Source organism: Sparassis crispa (assembly GCF_003851025.1).
Source record: "Sparassis crispa DNA, contig_000011F, whole genome shotgun sequence".
NCBI classification, from domain to species: domain Eukaryota; kingdom Fungi; phylum Basidiomycota; class Agaricomycetes; order Polyporales; family Sparassidaceae; genus Sparassis; species Sparassis crispa.
The window spans coordinates 963,800-976,693 of record NW_020939757.1 but is presented as its reverse complement, the minus strand read 5'-3'; the positions used below and the strand labels follow the sequence as shown (position 1 = coordinate 976,693).

General features: G+C 51.2%; 4 protein-coding genes across 4 annotated transcripts; 2 read left to right on the top strand and 2 right to left on the bottom strand.

Moving 5' to 3' along the window:
• Positions 1-67: 67 nt before the first annotated feature.
• On the bottom strand, positions 68-3,156 carry SCP_1103190 (ATPase family gene 2 protein; the record flags this gene model as incomplete). The annotated part of the gene is made up of 12 exons (XM_027762754.1): positions 68-181; positions 233-319; positions 377-523; positions 582-737; positions 791-880; positions 942-1,471; positions 1,523-1,948; positions 2,009-2,132; positions 2,192-2,442; positions 2,523-2,777; positions 2,870-2,918; positions 2,998-3,156. The coding sequence occupies 12 exons, from the start codon at positions 3,154-3,156 to the stop codon at positions 68-70; spliced, it is 2,388 nt and encodes a 795-aa protein (XP_027618555.1).
• A 1,953-nt stretch (positions 3,157-5,109) lies between these two features.
• Positions 5,110-5,406, top strand: SCP_1103180 (hypothetical protein; the record flags this gene model as incomplete). Its single annotated transcript, XM_027762753.1, has 1 exon — positions 5,110-5,406. One exon carries the CDS (start codon positions 5,110-5,112, stop codon positions 5,404-5,406), a length of 297 nt encoding a protein of 98 aa, XP_027618554.1.
• Positions 5,407-8,049: 2,643 nt separating this feature from the next.
• SCP_1103170 (hypothetical protein) lies at positions 8,050-8,376 on the bottom strand (the record flags this gene model as incomplete). Its single annotated transcript, XM_027762752.1, has 2 exons — positions 8,050-8,093; positions 8,166-8,376. The coding sequence occupies 2 exons, from the start codon at positions 8,374-8,376 to the stop codon at positions 8,050-8,052; spliced, it is 255 nt and encodes an 84-aa protein (XP_027618553.1).
• A 488-nt stretch (positions 8,377-8,864) lies between these two features.
• Positions 8,865-12,595, top strand: SCP_1103160 (hypothetical protein; the record flags this gene model as incomplete). Its single annotated transcript, XM_027762751.1, has 9 exons — positions 8,865-9,253; positions 9,310-9,865; positions 9,914-10,197; positions 10,256-10,354; positions 10,418-10,624; positions 10,678-10,876; positions 10,932-11,215; positions 11,269-12,211; positions 12,272-12,595. The coding sequence occupies 9 exons, from the start codon at positions 8,865-8,867 to the stop codon at positions 12,593-12,595; spliced, it is 3,285 nt and encodes a 1,094-aa protein (XP_027618552.1).
• Between the last annotated feature and the right edge of the window lie 299 nt (positions 12,596-12,894).

Below are 12,894 nucleotides of genomic sequence, written 5' to 3'. Positions count from 1 at the left end.
AGCAGTCGTAAGACAATTTGGAGATTGGCAAGCACTGGAGAAGAGAACAAGATCAGCGCATTCGGCTCTACACTTCAGTAGCACCATTCTGGTGTCTCCACCTCTCATACTTCGCAACGACGTCCGGAGTGATCTGCCTCTTTATAGCCCGTGCAGCGGATACGAATGCCTCATATGGAACCTGTGGAAACGTTCAACACATGCGCCAGTGCGTGGGACACTTAAGGCTCACATATGGTGTATTAATATCTTTCTTCATCATTGTGAGTGCCGCCTCCTGACATAATGCAGTTATCTCTGCACCAGAGTATCCCTCCGTCTGAGAACAGCATGCGAGTAAGTAAGTGTTGGCCGGAAGGCGAAGCGAAGAACGCACCATCTGCGCCATCGCTTGGAGATCAAGATCAGGCTCCACGCTCATCTTGCGGGTGCGAATGCGCAAAATCTCTTCTCTACCCTGTTGGTCAGGAGGGCCGACGTACAAAATACGATCCAAGCGACCGGGACGCATGAGCGCAGAATCCTAAAGCCATAGATGAATGGAAAGGTCGCGGAAAATTTCAGGACGAAGAAGGCCGCACAATTATCTCTGGGCGATTCGTCGCCGCCACGATTGTCACGCCAACCAGTTCTTGTACACCATCCATCTCGTTCAAGAGACTGGTCAGAACGCCTTCATGTGCACCGCCGCTTGCGTCTGAAGACGAGCGAGAGCTTGCTAGAGCATCGATCTCATCCTAGAGAAATATCATCTATGAAAAGAAAGGTGGAGACCGACGAATAAGCTTACGAAGAAAATGATCGAGGGGGATGCAGCGCGGGCCTTCCTGAATATTTCGCGCACAGCACGCTCTGATTCTCCAACGAATTTGTTCAGCAACTATCCAGACGGTCATTTATAAGAATCGCGGTAATGAAGTCGCATGCGGAAATTAACGTACCTCAGGCCCTTTCACCGCGAGGAAATTAACCCCACTCTCCGTTGCGCAAGCTCTGACAAGCAGCGTCTTGCTGCACCCTGGCGGGCCATACAGCAGCACGCCCTTTGGCGCGCGGATGCCAAGTCTCTCGAACGCCTCGGGATGCAGCAGCGGCCACTCGACGCATTCACGCAGCTTCTGTATCGTTATCCCCTGCCCGCCAATGTCGGAGAACCGCACCGGCACGATGTCGAGGAAGAGCGAGCGCAGGGCTGATGGGCGCACCGACGGCAACGACGTGAGCAGGTCTGCTGGGGTGAGCTGAGGGGGATCAGGGGATGTAGATGGCTTGCTACGTTCGCCGGACTCTGCGGCGAGCCAGCGCTTGATTGCAATCGTGCCTGCCTCCCGGACGACCGCACTCAGGTCCGCACCAACATAACCGTGCGCACGCGCTGCAATCATGCGGAGGTCGTTTGGCGAGACACAGTGCGGAGTCTTTGCCAGGAGTACATTTAGGATCGAAAAACGTTCCTCCGCATTGGGAATACCTATAACACCATGAGCGCATATTGTACCACAGAACATCAAGGACCACTCGCCGATTTCTATCTCCCGGTCGAACCGTCCTGGACGCCGAAGGGCGGGGTCAATAGCATTTGGTCTATTGGTGGTGGCAACTACGACAACCCTCTGCGCCGCGTCACTCCCCCCGTCCTCCATGCCATCCATAATTGTCAGGAGCTGAGCGACGACACGCTTTTCGACCTCCCCGCCGGGCCCGTCTTCCCTGCGCGGACACAGTGCGTCAACCTCGTCAAGCACGACGATACATGGACTTCGAGAGCGCGCCTCGGTGAAAACATCTCGCAATTTCGACTCTGTCTCGCCGTGGTAAGCGGAGGATAGTTCGGGACCGTTGACAATAATGACAGTGGAGCGTGTGGACGCCGCAATTGCACGCGCAAGGTGAGTCTTTCCTGTTCCCGGTGGCCCATGGAGAAGGATGCCGCGCGGTGGTTTAAGGCCTGCAAGAGGACAAGAAATTTCATTAGCCAGTGATCGTGATTCCATTAGGGGCTATAAACCGAATTGGCGGAATAGTTCCGGGCGAGTGAGAGGGATTTCTATAAGATCACGGATTTGTTGTATCTGCTTGTCGAGACCTCCGACAGATGCGTATGAGTTTGGCATTGTGTCTCCTTCTGTAAGCTGAGAAAGAATCTGTGTCAAGTTCAATTCTAAGGCACGCTCGGCACAATGTTGCACACCTGCTTCTTCTCTTTGGCCGGTCCTGCACTGTTAGTTTCCGCATTTCCTTCCTCAAGGACAACCAGAGTGTCCCAATCCACTGTCCATAGCAACGATCGTTGATTAAGGGACAGTGACAGTGACTGAAAGTTCTCCGCAAACTCGTCTTCTGTCTCATGATCGGTGGTTACAAAAGAGACGGAAAAGCGCCGCATCTGCCCTTCATAGACCACCACCAGCGTCTGCGTGGAAGTCAGGTACTTGAGATCGACTATGGTGCGCAGTCAGCAAAGGGGAGTTTCGCAGCCGATGCTGCAGAACGCGATTTCTGTTCTGGCGAAAAGCGCTCACCAAGTGCTTCGCGAACTAACAAGGACAGCCAGTCGCGACGCTTTCCCTTGTCAACGGCTCGAGATGACGCCGAGTCAAATTTCGTAGATCGTTGTTGTCCAAGAATTTCGGTCAAACGGACCGTCTCTGCTCTTCGCAGCTTCCGCAGAGACGGGAGGCCGGGTGGCAATCTTGCACCGTTGAGTTGAAAGATCACTACTTTCGCGCCCTCTACCAGATGGGCGGTAAGAAGAAGCGAAGACGCGACTAACACAGCTACAAAAACATAGGAAGACGGAGAATGAGCCGCTTACGCACGTTGACAGATAGCACTGCTCATGCGGAGGGTGAAGCGGACGTCCACTCACAGTCCTGTGATAATTCTTGGGAAGGCCATGCGATACCCACCGCAAACGCCTGTCAACTCAAACCCATCAGTAAACGATATGGATGGTTGGTCGCTAAGCGAACCCGGAGACAATGAAGTGCTATTTACCTTCTGGTTTCCCGCAGCAGATAAGGCGACGACCTCGCCCGCACATACCTTACTGGCCTTCAAAACATCAGCGTTGATTATAACACGGCGTGCCTCGCGCGATATGGCGACAGAACTGGTCAGTCCCACGGAGAACGAGCGGGAGGAAATAGCAGCCATATAATCCTTTTCAGAAGAAAGATAAGACCAAGAAAGTAGATCTATTCCTGGGAGATAAACGCAATAAGACGAGCAGTTCGTACCACAAGAGTTTGAGCATACGTTAGAAGGAGTTGTTGGGTCGAGAATGCTGGGCGATCGATCAGACTTCACACTGGATATTCTTGTGAATATAGACGTCACATCTGCCCGTTCAATGTTCTTATTCACCTGTGTTAGTTTCTGCGTTTATTGATTTTTCTCCAATGGACTTCATCGATCATCGGGCAAGAAATTTCCAAAGCCACAAACTCGCGAGGATAAGCGCCTTTGTTAGCGCCCAACTTCGCTGGCCGTTGCAGTACACTTCGGTTTGCTTTGGGGGCTGGTTTGGTATTCATACTTCCAGACCTCTTCGGAAAAATTTGAGGAAGAATCGACGTTACGTCCTCTACAAAGCTGGCTGCTAGATTCTCTTTCACGACGTTGCTGAAGGGTGCTACTCCCAGAAATCCAGAGGGTCAATTGGTGCTAACTATAACGACAGCGCAGCAGCATAATACTTTGTTCCCTCTTACTCCGGGTCAGATTCTCCGCGAATATGCAGTCACGGAGCTGCATCTATCGCTGAACGCGGGGAACTGGAACTATCATGGATAGCGGTGTGGGTACCGGAGCAGGGCTCTGGGTGTGGATGGCAGATGGCGCTCCCATATCGTGAGTCCAGTGAGTTTGTTGTCACGGTGGATAATGGATTTAACTCGAAACACTTCTCAGTGTTGAAGAACGATGGCAAGGTCTTCGTATTGCTCTTGCCGGACCATTCTGTGCCTCACTGGGTTCACTGGATGAGCAGCACACCACGTCGCCTACTCTATCGTTCCAACCTGAAGGGTGATTACCAGATTGGAAAGCCCCTCACCAGTTACGCCACGCCACGCTACCGTCGGAGCATGTCTGCACTAAATATCTTACACCATTCCTCAAATTGCTCCCTTGTAAATCGCTCTCAGGCATCGCGCATCTGCTCAATCCACATCGGATTTTTGACTGGGTGTGGAAGTGAGAGTAACCTTTCAGGCCGTCTTCGATCCCTTCCGGTTATCCCCTAACAAGCGTAGAGGTTAGCATTCCGCCGCCCCTCCCACCTTATCGGCGTTGTTGATGACTGGACTGGCTACGCGTGCGCGACTCAGACTGGTCACTCGGTTCAATATTTGACCGCACGATTGACAGAGCGTGCCCGGTTACATGCTCAAGCGAGGTTCGAGTGGAGCTACCTGGGAAGAAGTTGTATACTCTCCCCTGATCCGTCCGTAATTATACAGGACCTCGCGATATTCGTGGCGAAAGATATTGCGTTGTGTCCCTGTGACATATCCAGCTTGGTTAGTGGCAGCTGACCTACTGTTTTGTAACACAGGACGCGCTGGTCATCGCAATGCAATGGCCTGGAAAAGCGACGTTTGCCTATCGTGCGTATGAGGACCCTGCTTTTCTGACGTGTTTATACATTAACAATACAACTCCGGCCTTGTTTGCCGCCGCCGAACCTCTCAGCTCACTCTCAAGGGCTCGAGCCAGACAGACGCCGGCTCTCGCTCGTGGTCACCAACAACCTCCCAGTGCAGGTCCAAACAGGCTATCTCCAGACGATGCCTTGGCTCGCACAGTTCTATCTCCACACCCTTGGCGTTCGCAACGACGGTGTCTCACGTAATACGTGTACTCGGTCAAGCGGGGCGATCGCGATCGCGCATGCCAATCTCATGCTCGCGTCCATACATTACATGGCTGACATGGGACGGACTGCTTCGCAGAGAATCTTGTAACGATCATCTCGTACGCTGCGCCTGTCCCGCACGCCCGGCCCATGCTCTTCCAAGCTGCACTGATGTTCCCCCCCGAAGAGTGCGTTGGAAGTTACGATGCACGTTTTAAAGCCATGCCTGTGATACAGCGAACATCCACCCTATGCACAGCGTGGCTGGGATCTCCCCCCCAGCGATTTTCGTGCCATTTTCCCTCGGCGGTCTTTCAGAAGCAGATTTGAATGTTTCTGCTGCTGCACTGACGACACTTCAATGGAGGCCGAGGCGGATCTACATGTCAACATTACTGGTCGACCTTGACACGCCAGACTTCAGTATGCCGTACGTCATTATCGTGAGCTACACGCTCATCGCACTGATATTCGGGAGCGTGTTCAATCTGCTGACGCGCAAGTGCATGGTGGTGTCTCTAAATAATGAGGGTGGTGCCGGGAAGTGAGATCTATCGTAGTTTGTCCTATCTCTGTTGTTCGCTGTATCACTGAGATACTCTTACATATACCGAGGCAATGGACCGTATGATTGTTTCACTCAGCCAATATTAAATTGTCTTGGGCAGACATTCGCGGATTTTATCGGATCTCTTCTCGCTGCCGGAAACCCGAGACGTGGAATTCGTCGATTGGCTATATCGTCTTTCTACCAAGCTTCGTCGCTTGGATCCGGGCCATCGTAGAACAAGACCAAAAGTATCAACCATCAAAGATCACGTCTCACGTGCGCACAGTTCAGCATAAATTATTCGTCACATGCCTGCATTACCTGTTCGTGCTGGTGACGAAGCCACGGAGGCGACAAGGAACACTGGGAGATGAATTGGGCTCTATTATTCTAAGTCATCGTTGGAGTACGCGGACTCAATTCTTCTCTAGTTGTAATTCTAGTAAACCGACTGAACGATGTCCATTGTCATGGATGTATCTCAGATCTGGAGGGCCAGGGCGATTGCCTCTCGAAGTCGGATCTGACGTCCCGATGGAATCCTCTTACTACAGTTGCGGACAATCAAACACGGTAAATTTGATAGCGCCTGAACTAGATTTTTCTGAGACAAATGGACTTCAGATTCAGACTCAGGGAGGTTTAAAACCCCCAAAAATGCACTCAGATAGTTTTTCCCACGAGGTTTTTGGATGGCCAAATTTTTGGGCGATTTTTTCGACACTTATAGGCCACTTTGCGGTCGTAGTGAGTACTATTGGCCACCTGCTAGTCACCCGCAACCTCTGATTCATTCAAATGTTGCGAATCCACCCAAAATTCACCCAACCAGCTTCCGTAAGGGATCCTACTGCTACTTACGCATTTGTTCTCACGCCACACGTTTGAGGTGTTCTCACATGTTCGCGCAGATTTCAGCTGAAACTGCCTCTGGCACGAACCCGCTCATCATAGCTAGATTGGCAATGGTCAGAATGCTATCTAAGACAGTAACTTTAAATGACAAATTCCATATTCTAGGTATACTTTGTGCATTTTCTATAGCCATATTTTTGGATGTATATTTTTCATCTGTTTGTGGCATTATGCCCTACTCATTGAAAGGAGTCGATTGCATATTTTTTCGTATTTTTATCTAATTAATTATGGGGTTGGCCAAAATTTTGGGTCCAAAACAGGAAATAATAAGAATTAGTGAAATCGGCTCGTGCAAATCGAGTCTCTGAGTCATAAGCATCACATTTGTGCAGTTTCCGAAAGCTTCCGGCACTGTCCGGACTCTACATAATTGGACTAAAATAGTTACCGCGTTTGATTGTCCGCAACTGACAGTAGCTCGTTCGGTAGCCCGGTGCCCGGTTCGGTTTGCCTGCCAAAACGCGAAACCGGGTTTTGAGTCCGGTTCCGAGACCCCAAGTCTACCGCAGGACAAACCGAGCCCGGTTCGCCGACACCAGGCAACCGAACAGGGCCTAAGCTTAAGGCTTGTGTCACTGTGTGCGTCGCAGAACGCACGAACGTGACTGGGGTAGGGAGCAGTACCAGTGGAGGCGGTGACGAGATACAGAGCGCCCTAAACCCCTGGACAAAGAGAATACGCTGGCTCAGAGTCGACAAAGTTGCGGCAGTCAGTCCGCCTAGGCAGGCGGCCTCGTCAGAATATCGAGGAACGCGAGTCGGTGGGGATAGATAGTATACCTCCTTGGCCTGTGGCACTGGCCAGTCGTCGTGTTGTCGTGACTTGCACTCGCCGGCACGGAACTCGATAGAGGGAGAGAGAGGAAGGTGGAGGGTGCAAAGCGTCTGCCCTGACCCTGTGCCCAGTGTTTTCATCGAGAACTCCGCACTCTGTTCGTGCGATGAAAGCTCATGATCCTGTAGACGAAAAAATAATACACAGGTCGGCGCTGAACATGGGCAGAGGTGAAACTGATGAATGGAGAGAATAGACAGAAAGAAAGATCCACAGTTGGACTCGATCGCAGTCAATCACGGTCAAATACAGGACGACGAGGGCGCTCAGCCACTCCCGGACCATAAAATTGTGCTCCTGTCCTTGATGATCGATGATCACAGGCATGGCTGTCTCGCTCTGCGCGCAGAATTATATCGGACCAGCATAAGCTGACCCGAATAAATATACTCGCCGACAATGACTAGCTTTGGACAACTTGATGTGCAATTCCTTTTACCGGGTGAGGGCGATAGAAGACACTGTGTGCCCGGAAGTTGGTGAAAAGCCCGAACTTCGTTCACTAGATATCTTCGGAGGTATTACTACTTTACATATGGAATGTCACTAGGTTTTCGAGGGTCTACTATCTTGTTTCACCAATTTTCTCGGTGAGCGAAAGCGGTAAAAATCACCCAGAAAATGTCCGATTTCACTACCTTGCGTCGAAAGGCGAGTCGTGAGAACCCGGTTGTTTATTGTTGATTTCTACTAGGTTCCGCTCAATCACTGAATTCACTACCAGAAACATTGAATATAGATTCAATTCCAGTACATATATACAGATCTAGAGTTCCGGTAATATATAGCAATGAACACATACATCCTACGCTCCCTCGTAATTTGTGAAACAACGTCTGCCTAAAACCACGTCCGCCTAAAACCATGTCTGCCTAAAACCATGTCCGCCTAAAACCGCGCTCTGCGCTGCACAACAGAGCCGTCTGCTGGGACTGGCATAGGATGACATCAGAATACCGTAGCAAGGCCGGGAGGTCACTCGTTGCGTCAAAATTTGCACATACCTGTCTGTTGTTTGCCATGGTAAGGATTGAACCTTCCCCAGAGAGCAAGCCATGGAGCCCAGCAGACGAGACAACACCAGAGATCAATTTGACTAAGCCAGTCCAGATTAGCCGGCCCGAGCAGAGCGCTGGAAAGTGCAAAGCTAGAGACAGTGTTGAGCGATGCCAGCGCACGACGAAGCTCGACGACGCCATGTTGAAACTTGAACATTTAGGGCAGGGTTGATTGGACTTGGTAGTTTAACGCAACAGAAAATCACCAACAAGTAGGTGGTGAATTCCCGAACCGTTTCGACGCGGATCGTCGTTGGTGAATTTCACTACCATTCTCGGTGGATCAGAAATCAGGGGAAATCACATCCAAATCACTATCCACTAATTAATGCCGAAGTTTATTGGTGAAAGGCGGTTTTCACCGAATAAGTTCAGACAGTTCACCACTTCTCAGGCACACAGTGAGAGTAGTCAATACTTCTTCCATGATAAAGTTGCTCGTCCAGAAGGACTTCTTTGACGAGAACATTGAAGTGACGTTATTGAACGTTGAACGAACGTTGAACGTTGAACGTTGAACGTTTGAACGCTCATCTAGATTCAAGTTCAAGGTGTTCAACTCGCGAGTGTCACAAGTTGTCACACCGCGTCAAACGCCACGCCCCGCCACAACCTACCAAGGCAAACGCGTACCTCTCACATTAAATGTTTTGCCCATCTCCCGTGTTCCACGACATAACTAACCCTTCCGATTGGCCTCATAAGGTCCAAGAGGTTGTTCATCTGCTCAGCCAACCTCTTCCCAATTATATTTCTACTGGGCCATGGCCTTTCGTCTCCCCACTCGCTTCTTATCTCTTGAACGAGCTCAGTCAGGATGCACCGCGTCAACGAGCTTTCCAGCACGAAGGACAGTCTGTGACAGACTCTGTGTCGCGTCTCAATAAGGTGTTCGACCTAGTTCTGTCGACTGTGGCGGCTCTTCGTGAGCTCGAATCTCTCGAAGACTGTGGCCCCGCTCGACCAACTGTTCCTCTGTGGTCTTTGTTCTTCAAAGGGGTCGGAATAGCATGCTCACCAGAGTCTTGCTACATGTTGCGTGTACTTTCATTTCCAGGATTGCTCGATTCTGATTTTTGTGCTGCTGCAGGGACGAAGTATCGTTCGTTCTACCACAGTTATCGCCACGATCGAGCCAGGTCGTATTCGATGGCATTGCCACTCTCCTCATCTCTCACATAGTGGACGAAAGCCAATTTGTCCGCTCCCGCTCGTCCTCGGACGCTATGGATGTCGATGCATTCTCGGAGCCGGAAGACGACCAGGATGGTGCAGATGCATCGTCCTCTCACAACTCAGAGAGAATCTCTATTGACGGCACTCACTCTACTGCAGACTCGGAGGGTGACTACGCTGACGATCAGGATAGCACCGACGAAACCTCCCAGCAACCCAGTGGACCCTCTATCGACGTCCCCTTTGATGCGCATGTGCTGCGTGGGTCCGGTCGGCGGTTGTTCGCTGTTTTGCCTGTGATCTGCGTGGCTGACTCGGACAATATCGGAGCCCTGGTCACAAGTGTCGCATACCAGCGACGTGTCTGGGATATCGATGAACCCGTGGTCGGATTCGAGGTCTCGAAGACCGGTGCTGTAGCCCGTATCTTGTTGGGCTGGGTCGGCGCGGAAGTTGATGGTGATTTCTTGGTTGGTTTGCCCGGTCTGATCTCTGATTTGATACTGATAAACCTGCAGCCAGCTGTAAACATCGCATGTGCCACTACACATTCGTACTCCGGGATGACAGTTGGGGTTTTTGATCTCACGGACCCACAATCGGCGCTCGCTCTAGCGCAGTTTGTGCTCGGTCTAGATGCGCATTGTTGGAGGATAGTGTCGAAATCGAAGCATCGACCGGTAATCGATGCGTTCCATTGGAGATCCGACTATCTCGAGGAACACGAGGATTCGTGCAACAATGGTGACTTGGGGACACGGATAGCGAACTGGGCAAGTACGATCGATACACGCGGCGATGGGTGAGTAGCTTGATAAGAGACCAATAGATGTGTGCAACTCACCCACCTTCCATCTCAGAGGCAATCCCGAGGCTGAACTTGACCTGTCGACGTCCCCCGCGTCAGATATGAGTGACCTATCGATGATCCTCGAGAGCCCGGGGAAACCTACCGAAGGGTACGAGCGGCCTTGGCTACGTTATTATTCACGACTAATCTGCGCATCCTCTTACCCATACAGGCGAGGTCGACCCACTACTCCACGCGCTGGCTCTCAGACAGGAAGTGGCGCTAAAAAGTCACATAGCCGCGTCAAGGAAGAAGCCGTTGCGACCAAGGGGAGGTCACGTACCCCAGCGAGCGACAAGGCATCGCAAAAGCAGGAATTGAAAGCTCCGAAGAGCAGGAGTGCTTCCGTCGCACCGCGCAGCGAGAGGTCGAGTTCCGTGTGAGTGTTTGTATTTGTGAGGTCCCATTGTGTGCCACTGATTCTGTTTCCAGGTTGGCCAAGAAGGTTACAACTGCACTCGACGGGTCGGTGACGCCTTCCACTTGGCTATTTGAGCGAAAGGCCTTTCCAATTGCTCTGATCAAGTTGCCTCCCAATGCTGAAGATGCCGATGAAATCAATGAGAAGATCGACACTTACAGGAAGATTGTGGTTGAGTTTGCTTGGCGCAGTGGGGAGTGGTCAAGCGTAGTGGGTGTTCAGATCCTGCATCCGATATCTGTTCCTTGTCCTCATTTGAGATCAGGATACGATGCCGCAAGTAGACGAGGCGGTCCAACCGGTTTTGGAGCGCTTGTTTCAAAACTACTCAGCCCTCAAGGAGAAACCGGTGAACTTAGATGAAGCAGACATGCATATCCTATCTAGTCGATTCTCCACCATCCTCTATGCATCGATGGGTGCTTATACTCACCATGCAGCCTCGTCTGGCCTTCGTGTTAATGAAGCTGAGGCACGACATGATTGGGACAGAATGCTTTACCAATTCTGTGTCTCCGATTCTGGCCGCATTGTTTCCCCCTACATTTTGTGAGTGAGCTCTCTGGTCATGCCTTTCATCATGCTCATGGTTTGATATGCAGGTTGGAACGAGAACTCATCTTTCCTCGGAATAAGGCCGTAGATCTCATGCTCGATGACGACTCACCAGAGAAGTGGAAGAGCTTTGCTGAAAAGCAGGAGGCCTTAGCCCTGAGCTATTATACTCATTGCGTGGCAGTGCAAGTACCATCTGTCCTTCATGGCCCTGCTGTTGGGCAGCAGGCAATTGCAGCATCAGGTCGGGCCTTGTCTTTCTTCCACCAAATTGGGTCGGTCTCCAGAGACCCAAGCAAGATGCTTGATATGTTCAGAAAACATGCTGCATCGGAGCCACTTATGGGAATATGTGATGCCATTGTGGTCTGCGGCATCAAAGATGCATTTGATAACAAGGACTCCCCAGCCACTCGGAAGTTTCTCAATGAACAGGCACTTGTGCAGCATACCCTGACGATGCGAAGGAAGAAAGACCAGTCAACTGAAGAACTGGTATCTCAGACTTCATCTCATCCACAGCCGCCAACGCCAGCCACTGAGGTTCGCCCGAAGAAAGCATCCGCGCTGAAGACAACATCTGCGCCGAAAACAACATCAGCGTCGAAGACAACATCCACGCGTTCTCGTGCACCATCCGCGCAGTCTGCCCTGCGGAAAAGTGTGGGGGATCCGTTTATGAATTCTTGTAGTCCGTTGATTTCGAAGGACCAGAGCAATGACAACAGTACATCTCCCAGGGACACGGATGCAATTACGAGGGACGCGGACGCAATCACGAGAGACCAGTTGTTGCTTCCCGTGTTGGTCGCAGAGTACAAACGCTGGGATGAGGATCAAGCCAAATCCCTTAACCAAGGACGGTTCTACTGCGTTGCTTCTGTGACATTCCTTGCCGCGCTCGGCATCGAGGGATATCCGGTCTTTACTCTCATCACAAACGGCAAGGTGGGCGCTGTCCTACTTTCGTGGCAGTCACAGGGGAAGAAGGTTAGTGCACCGTTCACTTCGATGGCGCTAGATCTGAGCTTGGTTGTTTCGCTATTGCAGAAGAAGATATATATCATAGAGCGAAACGTCTGCACGTTCGACCTCGCGGACCCTCTTCAGGCATTCCACTTCGCGACGTTCCTTGTTCGCCTTCGTCGCCAGCACAGAGAGCTGAAGGCACTCTTTGAGAAGGAGAAAGCAAATTTCAGGCGAAAGGTGTCTGCGGAGCAATTTGACGAGTGGATGATGGCCGCGCAGGATGTGATACTGAAGGCTCAACAGGCTGCGGCTGATGCAGCTGCCGCTTCGAAGGCCGATACTGATTCTAGTGATGCTCGGCCTGCTGCTGATGATGTGCCAGCGGACTCCCCTACCATAGCCTGATGCACAGATGTCTGAGTCGAATCGTGCCCCTCGTCCGAGTGAATTTCGATGTTGCTATGCTCTCATGCTGTCTTTGAGGTTGTTATCGATGTTGCTGCATTCCTATGCTCTCATTCTCGATATCGCATATGCTCCTTCACTTTGATGTTTTGATATGTAGGATGTGTATGAATAACAGATGTACATTACGGCGACTATATGTTACACGAAAGCATTGCGACATGCGAGAAATGGTGGAAAAGACAGATAGCATCGAGGTATCGAATAGTGGCAGGGCTGCCGCCGAAATGTGTCCAGTA